This window comes from Girardinichthys multiradiatus, chromosome 3 (genome assembly GCF_021462225.1).
Source record: "Girardinichthys multiradiatus isolate DD_20200921_A chromosome 3, DD_fGirMul_XY1, whole genome shotgun sequence".
Taxonomy (NCBI): Eukaryota; Metazoa; Chordata; class Actinopteri; order Cyprinodontiformes; family Goodeidae; genus Girardinichthys; species Girardinichthys multiradiatus.
In genome coordinates, this window is record NC_061796.1 from 30,395,542 (window position 1) to 30,421,540 (window position 25,999).

Genomic DNA, 25,999 nt, shown 5'->3' on the forward strand with positions numbered 1-25,999 from the left:
AGACGTGCAGACTTGGTGTGGTGGAAAGTTCACTCGTTTTTCTGCAATGCAAACCTGAGAGACCCAGGAGGAGGGACCTTCTCCCAGAGGCGGGAGCAGAGAGTGAGCTCACTCCGTGGGAGGAGTGAGTGACGTCTTTCTGGTAAAGTCAGAAAGGGAGGGGAAGGGCAGAGGGAAAGAAAAAGGAAGCTCTTCGATTAGTATTTTGTGTATATTTCTTCAAAGTTTCACAAACGGAAGGTGGGATCGGATGCCTGGAGGACACTTCCTTGCTGAGGAGGAAGATCTGAAGGGGGAAGGAAAGTGCCAGTTTGACAGCAGACGTGCACAGCTGATGACAGCATAACATATTAATACTTTTCAAGGCCCTGGGCCTCCAGTGACCACAGAAAGGTAAGCAACGTTGGCCTCTTCCTTTATAAAATAGCAAGCAGAGGTGCAGATGGCACACTTGCATGTTGGCACATCACTATGTCTTTGTTGATGGAAAGTTCCCAGAGCAGCACAGTGTCTCTTGCGTGTGAGCTAAACTGTTTTGTAAGAGACGCTGGCTGGAAGTACAGGAACAGAGCAGTCGAGTCTGAAACAGTTCAGCCTGAGGAGAATCTCCTCAGGTTACTGATCACGGTTTGTGCTCAAAACCTTTAAGAACATTTTGTTCCTGTACTTTGTGTTCTTATCCCCCAGATCCGTACAGAGGAAATAAGAAAAGAAATGTCTTCTGACTTAGACTCCAGTCTCACCAGCATTGACTGGCTGCCCAAACTGGGAATCAGCAGCCTGCGCTCGGGGAAAGAGAGAGGAGGGGTAGGAGGAGGGGAGAGGGAGAAAAAGAGAGACAGAGGGAAGGAGAGGGGGGACTTCATACCATCAGTCCCGAGTCCTTCTACATCAAACTGTAAAGGTAAACCCCCCCACAGCTACGCCACCCTCATAGCCATGGCGATAACAGCTGCACCAGAGAGGAAGCTGAGCCTAAATGACATCTACACCTGGATAAGCAACACTTTCCCTTACTACAGCCGAACAGGCCGGGGATGGAAGGCAAGCTTGACCATCCACGTAATACTGAAGTGTAACATTATTATAAGTGCATTGTATATAACCTGACTCTTAATGATCTTAACAGAACTCCATCAGACACAATCTGTCCCTGAACAAATGCTTCAGGAAAGTTCCCCGGCCACAGAACGACCCCGGAAAGGTGGGCTACTTCTATACTTTTTGATGCTTCTGTTGGAATTTGCATCATATAGGAAGAAGAAATGTTCTGTAAAAATAAAACCCTAATCCTGTATTCCCAGGGCTCCTATTGGACAATGGATGGACCTCCGGAGCCCATGAGTCCTGCAAGGGCAGCAAAGCGCCCCTATCCTGAGGAAGAGGAAGAAGAGGAGCTTCAGCATGTATGATTTGGTTTTTGGTTGATCTTCATTACTCCATCTATATGTTAACCATATATTATTCATATCCTAGTTAATTCTTGCCATAAGTCAATCACAATATCAAACCTTTTTAAAAAGTAATTTTCTTTATTCATTTTTGGGATCTGGTAATTTCTAAAGCTTTCTTTACAGAGCCCAATAAAACAGCTCAGCCCATTAACACCTTCAAGGGGCCCACAATGATTTGCTAGAATGTTTTTTTATCAGTGTAATCAATTCTGTTAAGATGATAGATCTTTAATTGCTCATTTTATGCAGGCAAATTGTATGGAGTAATGTGTGAAAAAACAAAACAATATCTGTTACATTTTGCTCCCATGCATTCAGACTTTCTTGTAATCATTTAAGGTGTTCTCTCTGGCTTCCTGAAGGTTTTTTCCTTTCAGTTTGTCTTCTTTTGTCACGACTTCTGAGTCTAGTCTAGTCCTCTAGTGTTAGTGTGTGGCAGCTGCACAGGCATTAGGAAACTTAATGTGGTGTTTTATTTGGTCATTCATAAAGGAATAAAGGCAGAAGTGCCTGATAAAGACAGCATGTCGGACAGAATTAGCTAATTTTGCAAAATTATGTGTTGACACAAGACTGGAAAATCCACTGAGTTTTTTTTTAATGCTAGAACTATTGGTCAAGACCACTTTAAAATATTAGAAGATTAGATTGGGAGAAAAAAATTAGGAACCAAAAACCAGCTAAAAGATTTAAAGCGACACTTACACATGTAGCTGAACTTAGCTAGTCGACAGACAGTGCTGCACGATTTCCTAGTCAACTCTCCCTGCTTACTGGGCTTAAACTGGTCCTATCCAAGTGCTGTTTGATCTCATATTCATCTAAATGAAGACTACTTCATCTATTCACTCTGGACAAGAGAAATGCAATTTAGTTTCATTTGTTTAAAGTCTCATCTACCAGGTGCTGTCCGGTGAGCTTTCGCACCTGCCCTGACTTGAGGAGGGTGCCACGGCCACCCTAATATAGACATGGTCCATCTATTATCCATCACTTTAAAACTCAATCTTAGTCTGATTCCTCCTTCCCACAGTTTGCCAGCACAGACCTTCACCAAGGTCTGAACCCAGTAGTCAAACCCCTTCACCACATTAGGGTGGCGATTCTGTAAATAGTCTACTCTAAGTCTGCGTTCATTGTTCTTGAGCAGTCCACCAGAAAAAGGTTGACTGCTCGCTCTAGGTCAGGGGTCAGTCTCTGCCTCAAGCAGAGGCATTGAAGGTGTAGCAAGAAATGGATAAACCGATTGGAGATTCGTCTGCAGTAATGTGGGCGCTGCTCGAGTCTGCTTTCAATTTACCGGTCTGTCTCTGTTTTGACCTTCACCTCTAGTCATGAGATATGGATCTTGACTGAAAGAATAAGATCCTGGATACAAGCGGGTGAAATGAGAGTGAGAGGGCTCAGGCTTAGAGATAAGGTGATGAACTCCATCATCTGGGAGGAAGGTCGGAGTAGAGCTGCTGACGTTCTGTATTGAAAAGAGTCATTTGAGGTGGTTCGGGCATCTGATCAGAATGCCTGATGTGGAGGTTGTTCTTGAATCTCCCAAGGGGAGGAGACCCTGGGACACGCTAAGAGCACAGTGGAGGGACTATAAATAAATCTCTTGTGGCCTGGGAAGACCTTGGGATCCCCCAGACTGAGCTGAAGAGTGTCCGTGGGGAGAGTGGTGTCTCATAGAGGTGGTTTCCCTCTTGGACTTGTTAGGCCCTGATCTTAGAAAGATTTATTGTGATATTTATGAAATTATGCTTGTTACTTAACATTTGCTTTATAATCAATCCATGTTTCCAATATTACAAATTTCTGCATCATACAGCTTGACCTTTAACCATAAAAGTAAAAAATAAGGAAGGATTTATTTGGTTGAGTTGATCTCAGATGACAAAAACATCCAAACCTGATGCTCATTCCTCGCTTCTTCTCAAGTACATTTTTCTCCTGACATTTCCCATGAAGGTTCAGTTTAAAATGAGATACTTTCAGTTTTTCCTGTACTTGTTTCTGTGGGACAGATTGTCAGCTAGTGAACAGGTTTTGGAGATTAGTCACTTCTTTCTGCTCTGTATTCAGAGCGTGGGTGTAGCAGGACCTGAGCACCGACTAAACTCTCGTTGTTGTTGTTTTTTGTGTTTTGTTTCACTCTATGTATTAAGTTGTAATGCTACATTCCTGTTGGATTTCCTCTTTTTATCCATGCATAAACACTGTGATTCTGCCCTCTTACAGATTCCTCCACCTGCAAAGACAGCAGCGGGGAGAGGACGCTCTCCCCGCCACCAGTCAACTCCCAACCAGGACCTGCAGTCTAACGCCTACCCAGTCGGAACCGTCCAGCGGCTCCCATCCCCTCCCCCACACAAGGTAGAATCAATCTTTTCCATCTCATATTACAGCCATGTATGACTGTTGTTACATAAAAGTCTTGTCCTCGTCTTCACAGCAACCATCACCCTGCATGTCAGCCCATGTCTCCGGTCTTCCTGCCTCTCATTTATCTGTCTCCCAATCAGCTGAGCTCCCGCCAGCGGCTCCTATGTCATCCATCAATTCCTTCCCTCCACCCCACCCACCTGGCTCCACCTTTTTAGTCCCTGCAGCTTCTGCAGCTCCTTTGCCTGCTGTGAGTCTCTCTGCAGCTGCTCCGTCTTATTCTAACTCCTTTCCTGCCAGCTCAGAGCCTCTACCTGTTTCCACTTTTTCCTGCACTTCCATCTCGACGACCGTTTGCACCATGTCTGGTCCCAGCTCCTCGTGTCAATCAGTTGCTCACCCTCCAGCTGTTTTAGGGCACCACTCCACTGATCCTCCTCTGCGCTTCTCCTTTGAGGATCTGAACATACCAGACCTGTATGCTTCCTTTAAGTCTCTCTTCAAGACGATGCGTGAGAGGGGAGGGTCCATCTGTAAGTATGCAGGCCTGTTTAAGGTGCACAAACATGACACACATGACTCGGAGGAATCACCTGTTTTCTTCTCCTTAAGCGGACGTCGCTCCCCTGCTTGTTCCCAGTAATGACACTATGCCTCTTCACACTCCAACGTTGCCACCGTTCTCCCCTCACCCTACATCTGCCCTGACTGGACCACCTGCGGCAGGTCCACCACCTGTAGCAGCTCAAGTAGCTGTACAAGCTCCACATCCTGCAGAGTCAGAGCGCATTTCACAGCTCAGTGAGTCTTACTTTAGTATCTCAACCCAGAAATGCTCTACTTGTTATAAAACTTGCAACATGGCTAATTTCCCTTCCCTTCTCCCCTCTTCAGCGGTGCCAGCCGATTGGTTCAGTAACCCAGATTCACTGAAGGAGAGCTTCCGCATTGCCAGCAATCTAGACTGGGCAAACATAGACCTCTCTAGTCACCCAGGTCTGTGCTGCTCACCACAGTCTGCTTTGAAGGACAAAGTCACCAAATTGTTTTAAAAAGACAATTTTTTGTCTCTTATCATGGAAAAGCTTAGGATTTATCAACAATGTTCTGGGATATCTGGCACCATATGTACTTTCCTTAATGGACACACAACCTTCAAATCAATTAGAAAGTAATTCATATAAAATCCTTTTAGTAATTCAACTCAAAAAAGTGAAACTTATATATTAAATACATTCATCATGATAAACTTTATGTAGATGCTGATTTAATTTTCCAGAAGGGCTTAGGACCTGCCAACGCTGTCAAATGTACCAAAACCTGCTTTAATGAGTATGGTGTTACTGTGCTTGACTGTCCGGCAAACTAGCCTGACCTGAATCCTATCGAGAATTTCTGTGTTGTCATGAGAGAAACCAGACCCAACAATGCAGACGAGCTGATATTAAATCAACCTGGGCTTCCTTAACATCTCAGCAGTGCCGTAAGCTGATATCCTCCAAAAGAATCCAAAAGGAGCCCCAACCAAGTGATCTAAGTGATCAGGCCTGGAAATATCCTGTACAGTACACTGAAATACTTTCAGTAGGCTAAAATGTCTGGATGACGTTTGAATTACTGAAATAAAATAAAAAACATTGAGTTATCTCCCAGTTTTTGAGATGCACCTGTATTTAATACACAGTTAGACCTGCAGTTAAATGGCAGGGATTTTCACCATAATTGTAGCTAATTTTTCCAAATGTCTTTTGTGGTTCTGTTGGTTTATTGTTGCCATATGTTGGGCAGCAATACACCAACAAATCCCACCAGCTGTTTTTGCAAATAATTTAACCCCAAAACTGCTCAATTAACTGGTAAAAGTTGTTAATATTGTACGTAGTTTTCATAAAATCAAATTTATATCTTAATAAATATAGCAGGATATGATTTTACTGATTATCTCTTTAGGATCATTCATTTGTAAACAGTTAATCCATTTCAGAAATTAGGTAAAACGCTTTCCTGAATTTATTGAAGTTTCCGAAAGGTCTCCTGATCAGTCTGCTTTTCTCGTTCCCAGACCTGCTGGAAAGCATGAAGCAGGCAGAGCTCTGCGACTGGGCCCTCGACCCAGGGCTCTTCACTTCCCTCTGTGACTCCCTGAACCGCTTCTTTTCTCAGAAAGGCATGATCAGCTCTGGAAATAACTCCCCAGTTATCCCCGGGGCACCTCACTCTGTCCAGCCATCGCCGTTGACATCCAACCCACCTCCCACGCACCCCTCTCCCTTTCAGTACCCCACCACTCTTCCTCCCACCAATGGAACACCGCTGCCCCGGAGGCCCCCACCCACACAGGGACCTGGTCTACAGAGACCACAGCTGACAAACCCTGCAAACGCAGCTGGTGAGTAATTTTATGGCAACATAAAGGATATGTTGACCCTTTATTAGCTTTTCTCATAGTATAAACGCTAAGTCACTGACAAGATCCTGTTTTCTTTATAAATATCAAAATGTTTAGCTCTTTGAGTATGTTATGGCTTTTACCTTACATGTTTTATACTTTTTAAATATTTAACTTTCCAATAGAAATTCCAAAATAAATGAATGAAGAACCTTTTGAAGTCCTTCTCAATGGTTTTGCTCTGTTAAACCGAGTTACTTCCATATATTTTCAGCTAGAGAAGCTATTTCAGCTATCAAACAATTATACTTAATATCTTTTATCTTTTGTATAAAATTTGTTTGTTTTATGAAAACCTGCAAAAATCTATTCAATGTATCCAAAACACATGTTACTATGCTGTTGCTAAGGAAAGCCCTACAGACTCTAGTTGAGGGTATATCAAAACTTAAAAACCTTTCCGAACAATCTCTTCTTACTCCACAAATTTTATCTTAAGTAATGTTTATGGTTTTCGATAAAATCCCACCAGTGTGAAGAAAATGGCAAAGGGTTAGAGACATTTTAAAATTACACAAGACCAACAAAAAAAAAAAAAACTTGTGTTTTATGGTTCTTTTACTAGGGCTGCACAATTTCAGGAAAATTAGATTATGATCATCCCTGATTTTGAGTACACTTTATCCTTATATTATGTTCCAACCACTTTCCATGAGCTTTAGCCTCTCAGCCCCAAGGAAATACACTAGGTGTAGCTATTATGGTAAGTTAGAGTCCATGCGGTTGGCCAAATATTATAGATATGCAGAGCATGAACACTAAACTTGAAATATTATATCCGATATTTTCACCCATTAATATTGTGATTCGATCTCTTATGCGGCTCTATTTTCTACCATACTTTTTCCTTCCACTAAACTTTCTCTTAACATCTGTAGACGCTTTAACAATTTAACTTTTTGTTGCTGTCCTGCGTTGTAGAGGGCCAGATGAGTTTAGTTTGAGTCCAGTCAGTAATCTACCCCGCAACATTTGTGTTTAAAATCACTTTTATCTGCCTCATGTTATACATTTTCTGAGAAACCGAATTGAAAAAAATACATGGAATAAATCAAAATATGTAAAATAAAACTCAATTACCTGAATAAAATACTTTTCAAAGGCCTTTAGATTTGTTGATGGACCTTTTGGCTAGTTTGCCCTTTAAAGTGAAAGAGCTGTTTTCTAAAACAGTAGCTGCACTGAGACGATTCAAAAGGAGAAGTTTATCAGATTCTTTTAAAAAAATATTTCGCACTTCCTCTTCAGGTCTAAGCTTAGTTCATGTTTCCCTTTTACGTCTCAGCTGGGATCCAGCCTCAGCCTTTGACGCCTCGACAGCGTCCTCCACTGAAGAATCTGCACAGCAACAGTGAGGAGTTCCAGGATGACTTCGACTGGGATTCTCTCATCATTTGAGCCTCGCTTACTTGTGTGGAGGAAAATCACCAAATAGAGACTTCACTTCCTGTTTCTCTGACAGATCAGGTTCCTCACTAATGACTGAATCTTAAAGAGTTTGATATTTGTCTTAAATTCATAGGCTGTAATATTCTTTCTATAGCTTATCTTTTGTGGTTAACTGGCAGAACCAAAGATCCTTTTCTCCCAAACACAGAAAGCCACACACATTCCCTGTTTTTGTTTTATTTCATAAATTTGATTTTTTTTTTCTCCATTTTTCTTTTCAAATGTGAATGTTCACAGTTGACACCACACGAAAGTCAAACTTACCCGATAAAAGATACTTCTCTTGATATAAAATAATAAATTCATCCAGCTAAATTAAAAGAGCAGTATGGAGCATGTTTTCATGTCCCTGTTTTGTCTCCTTTCACTCAATGAAATAATTGTCTCTTTTAAGAAGCATCTGCTGAACTCCCTTTACAGAGAAAAAGGGAGATGGTGAAACATGTGGACAGTGTTGCTTTGGGACACCTTAATTCCAGGTATCCCCGATGAAAAAGGTGATTAACAAGAAAAATAAAGATTGGCAGAAAAATCACGACCCATAAAACACCTCATTTGAAATCCAACCATACATCACAGATGATCATTTTCAGAAAAGTTTTTTTTTTTTTTTTTTTCCCCATTCAGTCGCTGAAATGAGATCGGACATGAGAAACGGGACAAAGTACTGGAGCAAACACAAACGCTGCTAAACAATGTGTTCTCATTCGTACACACATTCAACAAGTTTTTTTTTCCTGCCATCAGAGCTTTTTTTTTTTTTTTTTTTTGGAAAGTTTTCTACAACAGTAGGATCAAAACAAATAAAAAATAAGCATCTGATTTAAATGGCATCATTGCATGATCTTCCTTATTTATTTGTTCCCAGGTATTGGAGAAAAATAAATTACACTCAACATTAAATTAAAAGTGAACTGGTTGAAACGGTTTGACCACATTGTGACCGAAATGTTAATGCAGGTTTTTCAGTTCGTGTATCAGTCGGTGTGGGGGTGGGTGGGTCCGTTAAAAACGATCCTTCATGCACTCGTTTCGTTTCAGCGATTCAGTGTTTGTTTTCATTCTAGACAAAGAGAGAGAGAGGGAGGAGGCAGGCAGACAGTTTCTCTGTTCAGTTCGTTAGTGGCTGTGCGACCTCTTCCTTCGGCTCCCTCTTGTGTGCAGTAGTATTAGGAGTAGAGAGTGACACTACTGAAAAAGCTCCCTGCTTACTGACTTACAATCATCTCAAGACTGGACAGAAAATACACAACAGAAGCAGATTGAAAATAAATACTTCTATTTGACACAAAAAAAATATATCCAATTTTGAAATGAAAGAGACAAAAAGTGGGAAATTAATTTCAAATGAAACTATTATTTGGAAGGAAAATAAACTAGATTTTTGTTCTTTTTAATGTAGACATTTTACTTCGTGGACACATTTTGTGTTGAAGGGGAGAGGGGTTATGAATGAAGGGGAAGCAGGTATGACAGCTGAGGCAGAAAGGTGAGCAAAGTAGTGGTGACACTTCCTCAAAGAAGAAAAGGGTTGGTGCTCGCTCCCGTCGTTCCTCCACCTCCCATAGATCCTCCTGCTCCCATAATTCCTCCTGCTCCTGAGGGCCCGCCCAAAATCTGCTGAGGGGGTGGCATAGCTCCAGACCCCAGAAGAGCAGAGCCCGGGGGTCCCATTGGGGAGAGCCCGCTGAAAGGCATTCCCATGGGGCTGGCCTGCATCATGCCCAGGCCCATTCCGGGAGCCCCCATTCCCACACTCATCGGCCCCAGGCCCATTCCTGGTTGAACCATGCCTAGCATGGGATTGGGAGGCACAGGACTGGTACGCAGGCCGCTTAGGCCGAGGGACGAGGGCTGAGGAGAGATGGAGGTCATGGGTGGAGCCACGCCGAAGGGGTTGGAGGAGACGGGTGTTGGTGAAACTCCCCTGCTGGAAATGGTGCTGCCTGGAGTCACCGCCATGCCAGGGGCAGGAGAAGAGCCTGCAATACAGAGAAAACATATATAACAAAATTAAATCACAGTCTGCTGTTTTTATGTCTGGTATGTCAGGATGGGCAAGAAACCAAAAAATATATATAATCTTTATTCCACAAAAAGAAATTACAATCACCAACTATGTTAATCACAATTGCCTCATAAAAACAAAGCTCCAGCAGATGATCCTGAGATTGATGAACATGCATTGTTTATTACCCTGAAGCCGTTATGAGAGACAGAGTTTATTTAGATGCCTTTCAATTTATGTCACTTTATTAATGGCTCAGAATCCAGTATTCTTCTCATCTAGAACTCAAAAAGCTTTTGAAATGATCCACAACCAACCAAAGAGGTTTTATATCCCTGTTTGGAATAATCATACCTTTATATAGGGAATAAAATATTTTAAAGGTAGTTTTTTTAAGGCCCTAGTGGCCTTTATTTTTCCAGTTTTTCAAAAGTAAGCTGACAGGAAACAGGCTAGAGAGAGCGGGGGAAGGGTATCTAGTAAACGTTGATATGCTGGGAATCGATCCAATCAATTCCTGACCATCTGTACATGGGTTGCAGGTTAACCCCCTGCGGTGCCTGTGCAGTGGGTTATCGACTATTTATTTGATGAATCAATTGATAATCGAACAGCAAAAGGTGCCTCATAGGAGATTTTTCACAGAATTTGAACCAGGTGAAGCTAAAACTATGCAACTTGAGGAGTTCTGGATGGAGTATATTTAGAGACAAAGAAGGTTTTCCATCTAAATGTTCTGTCCTACAATGGATCTGAAGAAGCTACGCCGACATGCAGCCACCTTAAGCAGGGCAGTTCTACAGATAAGTACGTTACTTATCTCTAGTTTGAACTGAAGGGATTATGGTGCAGGAAACTAAATGCTTAAAGGTGCCCAACTTGATTTAATTCCTCCGTTTTATTCCTTGTTTTATTTAGTGCCCCTCATTATGTGCAAAACTTTAGTGTTTCAACTTTAGCAAAGTTAATTATTACAATATACTAGAGTGATTAATAAAATGTAGTTCTTCTATTCCATTAGTGAATAGTTCCAATAATTATGTAATTTACATAGATTTGTTTTAATACAATGATTCTTAAAATATATTTATATATAAATTTATTCATGTAATATATCCATCTACTTCCTTTCAGTAAAATAAGCAATAATGAATATGTATTTACCCATTAGTTTGATTATGGATAGATGCAACATTAATTAAGAATTTATTTTATTTATGAGATTGATAAGATTTTTGTTACATAAATATAATTCAGTAGCTACATTTGTTTTTTCATTTTTTTATCAGTTGTAACCACTACTGCCATGCTAACGCAAACTTTAGGAAAGGAACATTATTTTTCATGTTTTTCCATTATTTTATTGCTCACCATTATCTGCAAATATGTACACAAATCTTTAATTTGTAAAGAAAAAAACATTTATGGGAATAATCATAAAATTCATTTACCAGTTATTGTAGGTAGGATAATTCAATCAAGCCAATTATTATTTCATTTTTCAATAATCCTAACCATTTTTCTTTTGAGTGCTAATATACATGTAAATCTCAAAAATATGAATATTGGGAAAATAGCATTTTTTGTCACTCATTTCAGAAAGTGAGATCTGTATCGTGTATATATATATATATATATATATATTAATTACACACAGAGCGAAAAATGTCAAGCTTTTATTTCATGTAAATTCAGTGATTATGGCTTACAGATAATGAAAACCCAAAGTTCAGTGTCTCAGAAAATTTGAATATTGTGGAAAAAAATATTGGAAGCTTGTGGTATCACACTCTAATCAGCTAATTAACTCAAAACACCTGAAAAGGTTTCCTCTAAATGGTCTCTCAGTCTGGGTCATAGGCTACACAACCATGGAGAGACTGCTGACTTGACTGCTGTCCAGAAGTCACTGACTCCCTCCACAAGGAGTGTGATTGCTAATGAAGCTGGTTGTTCACAAAGTGTTGTATCCAAACATATTCATAGAAAGTTGAGTGGAAGGAAAAAGTGTGGTAAGAAAAGGTTCCCCAGCACCAGGATATCCGCATCCTTGAGAGGATTGTCAAGCAAAATCCATTCAAGAATTTGGAAGGGCTTCACAAGTAGTGGACTGAGGCTGCAGTCAAAACATCAAGAGCCACTATACACAGACCAATCCTACACATGGGCTACGAGCAGCTTACCTGGGCTAAGGAGACAAAGAACTGGACTTTTGCTCACTGGTCCAATGTCCTGTTTTTAAAGTTTAAAGTTTGAAAGTAAAGTTTGCAATTTATTTGAAAATCAAGGCCACACAGTCTGGAGAAAAAGTTAAGAGGAGCAGAACCACAGGCTGACTGCCTCCATGTCACACTGCATTGATGCAGTAATTCATGCAAGGAACCCCGACCAAGTATTGGCTGCATAGAAATCAAAATACTTTCAGAAGCCTGAAATTTCTATTTAAAATATGCTTTTTTTATTGATCTTTTGTAACATTCAAATTTTTTAAAACACTTGATTTTGGGTTTTTTATTATCTGTAAGCTATAATCATAACATTTACAAGAAATAAAGGCTTGAAGTATTTCACTCTATGTGTAATGAATCTATGAATGAGTTTAACTTTCTGCAATGAGTGACAAATAATACTGAACATTTTCATGATATTCAAATTGTTTTAGATGTACCTGTAGTGCAGCTGGAATCTCACCTGTGTTCTGGAGGAAGGGGTTGTTCGATGAAGAGGACGAGATGGAAGGAGGCGGCGGCTGTTTGGGTTTGGGTTTAGACGACACTAGGGAATCAAGGTCAACGAGTGATGCGTTAGGGCCGAGGAACGACTCTGGAGTCTTACGAACGGGAAGTGAAGAGCCGAGCGATGACAGGTCGAAGGGAATTGGTGAGCCTGTTGTTGAAGAGCCTCTTCGCTCTGGATCCCCTGAGCGTGAGAAGGGAAAGGGGAGTGTGAATGGGACGCACAACAACAAAGCAAGCTGAATGTAATGATGCATTCTCACACATACTACAAGTGCATGAAATGTCAGACAGTTGGGTGATGTTACTGAAAATCTGTGTACAATCTGTGTGCCAGTACCTGAGTGTTTGTGAGCCCATGTAGGTTTAGGTGTAAATGTACCTGTGCCATTAGTGTGTTTGGCGGTGCCACTCCAGATGTCGGAGGTGATATGGTCAGAGGCAGGGACAGGCTCATCCCTTGCCCAGGGGTCCACCGGTCCCCCTGAGGAGGACGTGCTGGGTGGCACAGGGGAGCCCCAGGGGTCAGCACTGGGTGGGGTCACAGCTACACAGAAGGGGAGGAGATGCAGGGGAGGGGAGGGTTACAACAACACCTTACAGACACAACCCACAGTATGGAGGGAGATGGAAGCTGTGCTGGGTTCAAACAGAAGCACTTCTCTCTCCTTAACCTCTCCAATCTCCAAAAAAGGACAGAAGAGGTCAGATGTTGCTCTATGTTACTTCACTTTGACTCAATTGAACTCAGTGGAGGTGAAGGAGAGATAGCAGGAAGCAACCTCAAACATTAAAAAAGCCAAACAAGGGCAACAGAAGAGAGAGAGCTCTGGTTGAGACACAGCCAGTCCTGAGTAGAAACAAGGGGATAAAAATCCCTGGTTTAGAAACAGAGGGACAATGGATTTCACATGTCTGCTTCCTTCATACAAAATGAAAGCATGTAGAGGGGGTTTCGACCAAAGTTACCCTGAATCATTATTTCTTTAAACTTGTAAGGAACCTTTCACATTCAACAAATGTCTTACACACAGGGTCTTCCTAAATGAGAGTCCTTAAAGGTTGGTGTCCTAAACGTTTTAGATGGGTCTCTGCTTTAACACATCTGAATCAAATGGATGGCTCATTACGAGGCCTGGGCAAGAACATGACTGAGGAGCTAATTCAGCCAACTGATCCAGCTGTGGTGGACCAGGGACATCGAAACGTTGCAGGTCACCAGTCCTCAAGGACTGCAGTCACCCACCCTTTCCTAAATAATACCAGGGCGACATGCTGCACCTGTGGTCAGAGAGCAGCTTAAGAACAAACAATCAAACTCTGACATTCATCCAGCGTTCAGGCCGACAAACTAGTTCAGCCCAAGAAAGAAAGGTAAGCTCCAGTTGGCAAAACAAAGCAGTGATATCAAGCAAAGAAAGGTTAGGACTTTAATTGTTTTACAGCAGTTCCTGGTATGACCCTGGCCATTTTTTGAATTATTTTATTTCCACTTTTAAGCTGATGATTCTCAGCTATATTCATCTGTAAAGCCTGATGAATCCGAACAGCTGTGTAGACTGCAGGCACGTCTTGTAAACCTAAAAACCTGGATGACCTTTAGTTAATTGTCACTTAATCTGGATGGCATTAATTTGACCAATAATAATGTAAAGAAACTTGGCGTCATCTTTCACTGGCACATATGGTATTAAAGTTATTTTACTTCCACCAAGAAGTTTGTTTCTCACAGGAAATGAGACAGACATCTATTAAAAGATAACAAAACATAAAAAGCACTTTCGGTTTTGAAAACATGTTTTATCTGTTTTCATTTCCCATAAAAAGAATACATGTATTGGCATCAAACTGAAAAACAGCAACTGCTGATCAGCTTTTGGCAAGTTTCCACTGATATTTTGACAATTTATGTTTGCTGATGAGCTCAAAGTCATTAAGGTAGGAAAGCCTCTTTGCCATCACCCTAATAGATTCTTCATCAGATTCTAGTCTGGCTTTTCCAAAACATTGATATTACTTTGTCAAAACAAACATGTTGGTAAAATTTTAAAGATTATTTCAACCCTAAATCTGCTGGGTGGTTGAATTATTTTGGGATCAACTATAAATAAATAAAACAAAGTTTAATTTTAGTGGTTTTTCTCTAGTTTGTTTCTGATTTTATGTTAGCATGTGTCCTCTTCCACTAGAGAGGTCCTTTGAGTTAAGCTCCACAGGCTGTCTCTAGAGATGGACACGCTCACAGAGGCAGCGTGCCTCGGCTCTTTCATGCTTTAAATCTGTTTTCAATATGCAGTCCCAAAGACATTTGGTTGTTTTTGTTTGTGTATTTAAATGTAAACGAATCGGGCCTAAATGTTCCTTTGCTCTAAATCATTGCATTGTTTTGCTGAGAGGAGCATTTACTTCAGTTTGTCCTGTGAAAGCTGTGGAGGTTTGGTTTTAAGTCTCATACACTTAATCACTTATAACTGAATTTAAAGTGGTTTCACTTGTTCCTCAGAATCGAAACCTTTTGTGAAATATCTCATTGCTCGGATTTAATGGTTTCAGTCTGTTAATCTCTAGCTTGCACTGTGGCTGGAGCAGCCGCTGAGATTTTTCTCCTTGGCTGAATGGAGTTGCATAAATGGCTGGGCCAATAGTTCTCTTGTAAAGTTTAGATGCACTTTAACCCGTACTTGAAATGTCTGAGACAGAAAGGCTGAAGCTTAATGCTGAGAATACTGAACCAACCAGAAATGTGTAGCGCCCCTCCACCACAAAGCCCTGCCTTGAGGCTACAGCGCAGTCTTAAATGTACTACATCCCTACCAGGGCTGTTTTGAGGGGTAACGTTTCTACCCCAGAAGGGTCCCAGTAAAGACCCTGGTTCCTGGAAAAGGTTCCTACGGTCGAAACGCCCCTTAGGTAGATGAGAAGATCAAATATGAAAGGATAATGACATGACTGGATGTAAATACACACTGTTATTAAAAAAGACAATGAAGCTTTGGAATCACCATAAGCAAAGGTTATGGTTTTCACATCCTCTTTCAACCAGAAACAGGCTTCTCCTTTAATGCTTTGACCAGCACACGTTCATCCACCTGCTCAACCACTGATCTGAGAACAATCAAGAACTGTGACAGCTTACCTGAGTGTCCCCAGGGGTCGACGTTGTTAACTTTGTGGGATGTCTCCCCCCAGGGGTCTGGAGGAGGGGCTATAGTGGGTGCGGCTCCTCCACTCCAGGGGTCGGTGTTTGTAGGGGATGTGGGTGAAGCTACTCCCCATGGATCTGTGGGAGCTGTACCCCATGGACCGGAGGCCGAGGGGCCAGAAAGTGTGAGAGGAGGCGAAGGGCCGGCAGAGCTCACAGTGGTATTAGCAGGAGCCCCCCAGGGGTCCACTGCACTCAGCTCCAACAGAGCACTCTGAACAAATAACAAAAAATGGATTCATGTTACTACAACTGTAAGATGCAAAGCTTCAACCATTTCAGATCATCTTTTCATTCTGTGATCTACACATGTTCTTTATGCCTTGCAGTCATCTAAGGTCCAAACACGGAATGGGGCGTTGAAGTCGCTCCACCAATATTATGACCCAGATCCACTTTGGAAGCTAATGCAGATAATATGCAGGAAGGTTTGCAACAACTTGCTTGTATTTAAGGCACTGAATGTCTTTGGGAAATCTTTGGGAAATCACGTGTCACCACCATGTGTTATGCATTGCTCAGGTAAATGCTGCAAGGCGTAAACCACACCCCTTTGGTACTGCGACCCCACAGCATGCTGTATAAGGACACAGATCAACTTGTGAGATGTGAAAGAACGGTGATTTGTAATAGGGGGTAGGTGGTTGTGTGATGATTGGGGAACTATGATCTAACAGGAGCTTACTGGGTCTGTTTCAACAAAAGAACCAATTCTCAAGAAAGCTTCATACAGAGAACATTTATGATCATTGTTAAAATGTAGAAGCTATTTAACCCTACCTCCCATGTTTGTCGTGCCCTCTATATAGTTTGTGGCAAACTACAAACATGCATTCTTATGACTTTCTTTCAGCATTGGATCTTTTTTCTGGTAGTTCTCCATAAAACCCATATTACCATGATTGTTCTGTATTTAGCTCAAGACATCTTCCCATCAACTCTGAACAGCCCCCATGTCCTGTTGAAGAAAATCATCCCTATAAGATGATGCTGCCACAGCTATGCTAACAGATTCTCCCAAATGAGCTGTGGATGTCTGCAGCTCCTCTTGGTTGCTTCCCTGACTAAATCCATCCCTACTCAGCCTTTCAGTTTAGGTGGACGGCCATCTTTATGTAGGTTTGCAGTTGTGCCATACTCTGTTTTCGTATAATAGACATTATGAAATGTTCAAATATTGTGATATTGGAACCTAACATTGCTTATGACGTCTCCACAATTTTATCCTGGGTCTTCATGGTGATGTTTGTTTACTGACGTTCTCATTTGAGGTTTTTACAGAACAGCTGTAATAATACTGAGATTCTATTACACACTGCTTGACCTGATGTACTACTTAGGTGCCTTTTGGATTTTAATTAGGAGCATCAGAGTAAAGGGGGGGTCACCACTCCTCAGATTTGTATTTGTAAAAAAAATATTCTTTAACTTCCACCTCGCATTTTGTGTTACTCTGTGATGGTCCATCACAGAAATCCCAATTAAATATGTTCAGATTTGTGTTTGTAAAGTGGCAAAATGTGAAAACGTTTAAGGGTTTGAATACCTTTTCAGGAATTTTCTATATCAATGGCTATTATCATGCTGAGCATACAGAAAGTATGTAAAACATACTGACAGTGGATAGATTAGCTAAAAATACACACATAAATACCAAAAGACATGTTTACACACACCTCTTCTGCCTTTGGTTTCTCTCTCTTGCTCTCCTCAATGGCCATCTGCAGTCTCAGGTCGTCCCCTCTCCGCAGCCGCTCCTCCTGCCAAACACGCATGCATGCACACACACACCCACCCACACAGGCACGCACGCACGCATGCACACACACACACACACGTTACACGTTAGATGCCTAATAACACAGCCTAAAATATGATACCACAAACACAGATCTTGATCTGTTTACAACTCAAGAAAAGAAATCTGAATTTGTGAAAATAATCCTAGTAACTGCAGGAAAGTTATACTCATGCTTAGAAATCTAATCAGGGACTGGCTGAATAAAGTGGAGACTGCTTTTAGGATTTACTCCATCAAACAGAAGAAAAACGTGGAAATGTATCAAACTATCAATATCTAACAGCAATCAGCTGAGCAAGACTGGCTAGCACACAGCAGAACAAGGACTTAATACCTTTAAGCAAAAACAACTGTAATTATCTCCAAATGCTCCATAAAGCTTTTATAGAACCACTTAACTAATAAGCTATATAAATAATTTAACCACTCCAATATATCGGACAAACATTCAACAACATAATAGTATAAACTTCAAAAAAGGGCAGCGAAACAGGAGAAGCTTATTTTGAATCAATGCAACAGTTAGATGCATGCTGTCACAGAGGGCAGGAGGGAAGGAAGAGGAATCAATACTTACAACCCACTCATAAGTTGTTATTATTATGGTAAAACATTTGTCTCCACCATGCACATTTAACACTTTAATCATGGTTGATCAGTTGTTTCTGAGCTCATATTTAATATACAGTGCTGTGAAATAACTGATTTCTTCTGTTTTTGCTTGTTTGTCACACTTAAATGTTTCAGACCAAACTAATTTTAAGGTTAAAGAAAACCTGAATTAAAACGAGATAGATTTATCAAAGAAATATTTCATTTAAGGGAAAAAAAAGCTACCTGGCTCAATGTGAGAATATAGTTCTTCCCTTTTTTGAATCATTTAACTAATTAACAATTTTTGGTTAAATGTCACTAGCCACACCCAGGCCTGATTAATGCCTGAGCTGTAGGAGGGTCAAGAAATCACTTAAACTGAACCTGTTTGACAACACGAGGTAGACTACTACATCTCAAAAAGCAACATCATGCCCCGTTGTTACAAAATGTAAGAACAGTTAAGTCACCATGTCACTGACATCTTTCAGTCTGGTAAAGGTTCACCAAGCTGTTTCTATAAAACCAAAACTACTGCTGATCACAAAGAGCTTAAAGGCCCACCGGGTAATGGACCAAAATCCAGTCAAGATGTTATAGTGCCTTTCATGTTAGCACACCCTGCTAGTAGCTGAATTAAAACAAAAGTTAGCCAAATTCCATCAACAATTATGTAAAAAACCAACTGTCAGTTAATGTAATCATTTGAAGGGAGTCTTGCTGCAGTCACTGAGGCACAATATTTTCATGGGTTTTAGAGGCATTTACTTTTCCACAAAGAGCCAGGCTGGTCTGGATGGCTTTGTCCCCTTTATTATTTAATAATTATGTTTTGTATTTACTTTGGTTACTTTTGTCTAATATGAAATTGGTTTGAAACATTTAAGTGTTGCAAAAAAACAAAAAAAAGAAATAGGTGAGAGGACAAACACTTTTAAAGCGATGTCTCTCATTAAGAGGATTGAAATCAAGTCTCTCCATGTTTTCTATGAGAGCAAGCACTGTAAAAACAACAATGAACAGCAAACTTAATTATCTCAATTGAATTGTAATGGTCTGATGAAAATTTATACAGGCAGGAAAATGCCACAAACATTATTAGCATGAATCAATTCTCTTGATTAATCAATATTTATTATCGGGTCGTGAAATTCCATCTGACAGAAAGACAAATAGTTGATGACTGGCTCCCCAGTCAGCAGAACACACTCTCTGACCCTGACCTTTTGGTGCATCTCTTTGCTGATTGTGATTGCATGGCGAAGCTCTGCATCCTCCAGAGGGTCCGCGCTAGTCTGGGGGAGGTCAGCAGTTAAATTGTGAGAGCAAAGCTAGGTGTTCTGCAGCAAAAAATACGATCCTTAATATTCCTTTGTGTGTACCTCTGCTCCTATGTGCAAATTACTGGTAACAGGTTAAATAAAGCGTAACATAGATTACCCCTTTTAGCCGGGATAACAGACCACATTAAGTTACCTGCTCTGCCTCTTCTTTACTCATAGCCAACGCCAACTGAAGCTGCAGGTCTTCCTCGCCAGAGCTTTGTGGCCATGCCTGTTCAGGATCTCCAGAATGAGAGCCCACAGATAGATTGCCCCCAAGGTTTGGTGCTGAGGGGGCTGAGGAGGCTGCAGCAGAGACAAACATGAATAAAACAAATCCCTCTTTCAACAGAGGCTTATCTCTGTCTAATTTAGTTATCTCACCACTGGTGGTCTGTGCCATTTTCTCTTTGGTTTTAAGGGCATGGATCCTCTCTTCTCTTAGTTTCTCTTCATCTTTTAACAACGTCACCAGCTGTTTAGCTTTCTCTCTCACATTCAGACCCTGGACAAAAAGAGGAGACAGGAACACAATTTTTTGACTGTATTTTGGGTTACTTTGACAAGAGCAAAACGCATATTAACACTTTCACTGTATATGCAAAAGTATTTAAAGCACTTGAACTTTTCATCATTTTGTCGTATGACAACAAACTTCAATGTATTTTATTGGGATTTCATGTGACAGACCAAGACAAAGGTACACAGAGCTGTGAAGTGATATAGGAGTGATACATGAAAAATGTGTTGTGCAAATTTAGCCCGTTTCTTGCTCCTCAAGGAAATCCAGTGCAACCAAATTCCTTCAGGAGGTATCCAATTCATAAACTGAGTCCACCTTTGAAGACCTCTAGAGGTTTGAGTCAAGGAATCAATGAAGATCAAAGAACTCAACAGACAGGCTAGGAGAGCATTAATCACAAAAGCAGTCAAGAGGCTTCTGGTAACTCTGGAAGAGCTGCAGAGATCCACAGCTCAGGTGGGAGAATCTGTCGACAGCACAACTATTAGTCTTGTAACCCATAAATTTAGTCTTTGTGGAAGAGAGGCAAAAAGACACATATTGCCGAAAGACAGAGTTTGCTCCAAGCCACGTAGAGGAGACAGACCAAACACGTGGAAAAAAGTGCTCAGTTGAGACCAAGATCAAACTTTCTGGCTTCTACGCAAAATGCTGTATGTGGACAGAAATCTAACACTGCAACAACCTGAACACAACCACTCCACAGTAAAACATAGCTGTGGCAGCATCATCCTATGGGGATGCTCTTTTTTAACATGGCAGGGAGGCTGTTCAGAGTTGAAAGGAAGATGTCTGGAGCTAAATACTAGTCAGAGGCTGCAAAAGATTTGAGACTGGGGCAGCGGTTCACCTTGCAGGAGTGTAACCCTAAGCATATAGACAAATCATATTATTTAACAAAATGGCTAAGTTAAAGTCCCGCCCTAAATAGACTGAGTGTAGATAAATACAAATGCCAGCCACACTTTTCAGATTTTCATACAGTTATATTAAATAAATTAGAATATGGGTTCCAATGAGGCTCGTTTTAATTATGACTATACGTAAAACATTTTTAAAACCATTGATCTTTTTCCTTGTACCTAACAATTTAGTTGGTCCATGACATGAATTTTGGGTTTTCATTATCTGTAAACCACAATCATGAAAATTACAAGAAATAAAGGCTTTAAATATTTCTCTCTATGTGTAATTGATCTATATAAACGAGTTTTACTTTCTGAAATGAGTGACAAAAAATATTGAACTTTTTCACAATATAATTTTTTTTTAGATGTGCCTGTAGTTGTACTTGAGCATTACTAGAAAAAGTGCGTTTGTTTAGCAACTTCACAAAGAGCTCTGATTAATTCAGGCAAAAAAGCACAAAAACTCAGAGCAAGGACCTGTGATCTGTCTAGATGTAACAGAACCCCTTTCACATAGAGCCACTAAATAAGGATAAATTCTTATTGGGATTTTATGTGACAAATAAGTCTCTCAGCTACTATGAGATCACCTGCTACAGATAGTTTCATCTTGAACTTAAAAAACTGTGAAGCCCCTTAAACGTCTTGGAGATTTTTATGCTTAAGAAAATTTTGAAAATAAGAACAAACTACAATTTATGGAAAGCACAAGATCTTTAGCTTAGTTTATTAGTTCCACTATAAAACATATTGTTAGTGTAATAATTCATTAACTTAGCTACATTACTCATTACCAACCAACAATTGTCTTTGTCAGGTTGTGTAAGAGGTCAGAAACAAACTGTCCTCAATGTACCAAGTAGCAAGTCAAAGTTTGCCTACAGTCAATAAAAGGAGATCGGACTGACTAAACTTTCCTTTCAGCTTTGTGAGGATGGGCATGTTTGGTTACCTGGTCTTTGCCATCCCTGTCTATGTACTGAAAGTCCTTGAGTGTCTGGACTGCATAGATGTTTTCTCGACACTGCTGGGCAACACGCTCTGAACCCGTCTTGATCAGATACTCCATAAGAGTCATAGCCTGATGAAGAGAAAAAGCAAAAAGGTCACCTGATTGAAACTTTAAAGATAAAAAGGTAGAAGACACTGAAACAGCCGCTTTATCCTCAAATAATATCTCACATCAATTAACACCAGGTGGAAAGTCACAAATGAGTGGAAGGTCAACATTTATGTACGGTACCAATAATAATTGGTAAAGCTTGTAGTCTCTGGCTAACACAGATATGTTTAACTGAGAGAACAAAAGACTGGTGCACCTTTTTAATAAATACAAAATACAATACTGTATATAAACTATACAGTACAGCTTCAGCAGTATCATACTCTACTGTTGCTATATCCTAAATGCACAAAATATCATAGGTGTTTGCTCCCAGAATCTCCTGGACTGTATAACCATCACTGCTCCCGATAAACACAATAGGTCGCTTATTCCCTGCTCTTCTTGACACAGGTTTCCATATTATTGTAAACAGTCTGTTTTTGCACAAATATACAAAAGCACACTTCCCACAGTTTTTACATTATCCTATTAACTTGTACATTTTGTAAAATCTGCATGTGTTTTTTCTTCATAGCTGTACAGTCTCTATTTCAGTTTTATCATTATTGCTTTTTTATATGTATTTGTGGGCTTTCTATCTGCCTGTCACTTTGTGGCTGATGCTGGTAAATTTCCCCACAGAGCAACAAATAAAGGATGGTTTTATTCTAGTCTACTCGGATACTAAGACGCTGTGATGTTTAGTGAGACAAGATTTATTAATATAAGACAATTACAGATGCACTGAAAAGTCAGCTGGTGACTGAAATCTGACTATTATAAGTTAGATGGGCATTGATGCTGCGTTCCATCAACCACCGGAAGCTGGAACTGGGAAGTCAGAGTTTACGTCATCTCGATGTTGTAGCATCCCAGTTTCCTGCTTGTTTTTGTTACTTGCAACTATAACAGCAGTCTCACAACAATAGCAATGACAATAACACTGCTCTATGTGGTATTTCGTGCATATAAATAGCACTAAAACGTTCCAACTCATAAATCTGACTTTCGGGTGTTCCAGTTGAGATTTCCTACTCGGAAGTTGGAATTTCCAACCTCCGAGTACAAATGGAACGCACCATAAGCACTTACGGACTAACTAGAAACTTAAAGATCCAGTCTTTGTCTGATCAGTGAATACACTACGCTAAGAGCTAGTGTGTCACACTGACAACACTGTTTGGAGTGAATGCTCTTACTAAGGAAAGTAGACTCAAACTTAGCTGTTTTCCATATCAATGATGTGTTTAAAACAAAGTAAGTGATATAAGAAGCTATTCGCTATGAAACTGTATTTTCCACAACACTTGAGACGTGTTTGTGGTTGATTAGGGCTGAGAGAGAGCGAGAAAGAACCAACCTTGCAGCAAATAAGAGGAAGACTGAGCTGACCAGAGCAAAGTTGCTCCATTTAACCCTTTAGAGCTTCCAAACTCTGTTATAAAACATTTAAGAATGTTGGAATCTTTTTGGGGATCTACTTTCTCTAGGGAATACACACAAAGACTGCTGTTTTAGTAATGCTAACCAAGCTAATCAATAATCTCAGACGCAAAAGAGAGCTTAAAATCTCAACTGTCATAAGTTTGTCTTATAGTATAGAAAACCCTTGTTTACAGCAACTGCTCTCTTGCAGATGGTGTGACATTGCCTCTGGTCCTAAAATAAATACTGTCGAGCGGTCAAAACAGGAAATATTTTGAATGCTGTTCATAGAGGTAACAAATCAGAACTGGATCACATCAGTATAAACAGGTCAAATCTTTGCAGAAGCAAATGGTTGGAAGTACAGCACTAAATTCTGATTGGTGAGTTCTTTAAGGTCTAAGATCAATACCATCTTTAACACTAATCTACAAACCTTGTACACATGTCTCCAGTTCTTTCCGTGGTCATTCAGTCGTTTCCACACCATGCTCATGATTTCTGAGAAGGCCACAACATTGTAGGTCAGATCTGCTATCTCTGACATAAGAGAGCTGCTGGGGCCCCATGGGTCATTGGACGTTGCCTCTCTAACCTGGACAACAACACAAGAGGGGATCAGCTTCTACTGTCCTCTATTCAAAGTCTGTGTGATAAGAGCAAATTCTAAATAAATGTCTAATGCAGACAAATGAATAAATACTGTATAATTTATTCCTTCTTGTAGAGGTATACGTATAACTCCTGACACGCAGGCTGGAAAAAATACACAAAAAAGGAAAATCCAGACAAGATGAGAAGAGTATAACCTTGATTTCAGCCTCTGAATAGTTGTGGACGATGTTCTTCACTTGTCGCCGCAGCGAAGAGGTCGACATGGCAACTGTCTAGCCGCAGACTTCTGTATCAATCTGCACAGATAGATTTGCAGGATTAATAGGACAAAAGGCCTTCACTCTACAGATTTTTTCATGACATAAATATCAAAAAAGCAGGAAGTGAGAAAATTATGCACTGGGAAAGATGCACACAAGTGAAAGAGACGAAAAGAGTGGCAGACCTTAAGATAGACATAATCTGAGTAAAGATGGCATCTGTATCAAACGACTTAATTTATGGCATCAACAGAGAACAAAAGACAACATACATCTGTTACTCAAGTATGAAGCAAAGAAAGGGTCTCCCTCTTGGTAAACCTCTGTTTCTCAACCTTGTCCACCACTCATTCATGGAGCTTTTTGTCTCAGTTTATCTTTTTCTTCCCGTGGCGACATTGGGTCTGAGAACCACAGATGATGGAAGGTGGAAACTGCAGAAAAGATAGAATAAAATTGAAAAACGATGGCTCTAGATATGAATGCAGAACAAACAGGCGAGATCTTATATTAGATAACTTTACTAATTTCAAATAACTATTATAGAATACAAAGCCCTTATTCAGCTTGAAAATATCACATGTTTTGTTCCTGACTCACACATGGTCAAAAGAGAGAGAAAGTTGTCTTATATTCCTCATTTTGTTGAAATGTTCTGTTTTAGAGGAGGAGATACATTTCTGAATTGTCAGCGATATAAACAGAGAATTCGTGGGTCTACAGTGGAAAAATAAAAGATAAAAAAGATAACATTTACTAGAGCATTGCCCTCCAGAACTAACAGAAGTTTAACTATTTCAAGAAAAACACAACATAAACCAATTATATTTTAGCATGAATGTCAAAGTAAAATAATTGAAACAACAACTTTCAGTGAACACCGAAATCTTTCAAACATTAACAGTCAAAACCTGCTTGTTTTAACGTCTTATAGATTATCGTGAATTTGTTTGAAGCACCGCACAGCTGTAATTTCTGTATCCCTAATGCCTTGGTATATTAAACACATACAAAGAATTGAACACACTTTTTCTTTTTCGCCATCTGGTGGTCAGAGTTTCAATTCAATCTCCTTTATTTATATAGCACAGTTAGTAGAGCTCAGGTTAGAGATGGTTAAGATAAATACATAAATTCAGAGTACATAATCAACAATATGCTATAGTCACTAAAAAAGTATGGAAGCAAATCGTTACCATATATGTCAAATGAAAAAGCATTTTCAGAAATGCTTTTTCATTTTAAGAATGTGGCTGCATTATTTGACCCGTAAATAAAATTAGTTATCAATCATCCTATTTGCATTTGCATTTTCTTCTTCACGACTGCACATTTTATGCCATAATCAAAAAGAAAACAAAGCAGACGTTTTCATGATCTGCCCGCAAAGTACTGCCCAGAACTCGAAAACAAAAAAGCATTCCGAGCGGCGGGTGCAGCAGAGTGACGTCAGCAGCCACTCTTCCTCAGCTCCCTGCTGACCGAGCTACCCATCTTGTTCGGTAGGGGGCGCTGTGCACGTCTGCATTGCATTACATTGCAAACGTCCCGAGAAATTGATTGAATTGCAGCAGGGCCGAGCTCAATTTGTGGCAGTGGCAGGCAGAACTAGCAGTTCCGGTGGCAGGCTGTGGCAGGGGATTCCGCAAGGATGCCAGAAGGTGCCAGACCGGCCGTTAAAACTTGCCAATGCGGTTGCCGCTGTTTTTGTGGAAGCTAATGCTGATTATCGGCAAATGAGTTGTTATTATTGTTAATAGTGTCTGTGGAGCT

General features: G+C 40.3%; 2 protein-coding genes across 3 annotated transcripts in view; one reads left to right on the top strand and one right to left on the bottom strand.

The window, feature by feature from the left end:
* On the top strand, positions 1-8,066 carry foxj2 (forkhead box J2). The gene is made up of 11 exons (XM_047361925.1): positions 1-142; positions 226-393; positions 688-1,044; positions 1,130-1,204; positions 1,305-1,406; positions 3,687-3,821; positions 3,901-4,363; positions 4,443-4,631; positions 4,725-4,826; positions 5,893-6,219; positions 7,565-8,066. The coding sequence occupies exons 3-11, from the start codon at positions 715-717 to the stop codon at positions 7,675-7,677; spliced, it is 1,836 nt and encodes a 611-aa protein (XP_047217881.1). The 5' UTR covers positions 1-142; positions 226-393; positions 688-714; the 3' UTR covers positions 7,678-8,066.
* The window catches only part of epn1a (epsin 1a), a 26,411-nt gene continuing 8,301 nt past the window's right edge, over positions 7,890-25,999 (bottom strand). The window contains exons 2-13 of one of the 2 annotated variants that reach the window (XM_047361923.1): positions 24,499-24,660; positions 24,161-24,262; positions 23,788-23,946; positions 21,774-21,902; positions 19,775-19,895; positions 19,545-19,696; positions 19,292-19,363; positions 17,350-17,433; positions 15,608-15,887; positions 12,854-13,018; positions 12,428-12,655; positions 7,890-9,710 (exon numbers count right to left, since the gene is read on the bottom strand). In XM_047361923.1, the coding sequence (XP_047217879.1) occupies positions 9,244-9,710; positions 12,428-12,655; positions 12,854-13,018; positions 15,608-15,887; positions 17,350-17,433; positions 19,292-19,363; positions 19,545-19,696; positions 19,775-19,895; positions 21,774-21,902; positions 23,788-23,946; positions 24,161-24,229 (1,926 nt within the window). In that variant the 5' untranslated portion in view covers positions 24,230-24,262; positions 24,499-24,660 and the 3' untranslated portion in view covers positions 7,890-9,243. The remainder of the gene's footprint in view (positions 9,711-12,427; positions 12,656-12,853; positions 13,019-15,607; positions 15,888-17,349; positions 17,434-19,291; positions 19,364-19,544; positions 19,697-19,774; positions 19,896-21,773; positions 21,903-23,787; positions 23,947-24,160; positions 24,263-24,498; positions 24,661-25,999) is intronic. The other variant, XM_047361924.1, reaches the window with a different exon arrangement.

What these genes read in the sequence shown, in the direction of transcription:
- foxj2 (XM_047361925.1), top strand. Translation starts at nt 715, where the DNA reads ATGTCTTCTGACTTAGACTCCAGTCTCACCAGCATTGACTGGCTGCCC. An exon ending in CACAGAACGACCCCGGAAAG is followed by an intron (nt 1,205 to 1,304) that starts GTGGGCTACTTC and finishes CTGTATTCCCAG; the next exon opens with GGCTCCTATTGGACAATGGA. An exon ending in CATCCCCTCCCCCACACAAG is followed by an intron (nt 3,822 to 3,900) that starts GTAGAATCAATC and finishes TCGTCTTCACAG; the next exon opens with CAACCATCACCCTGCATGTC.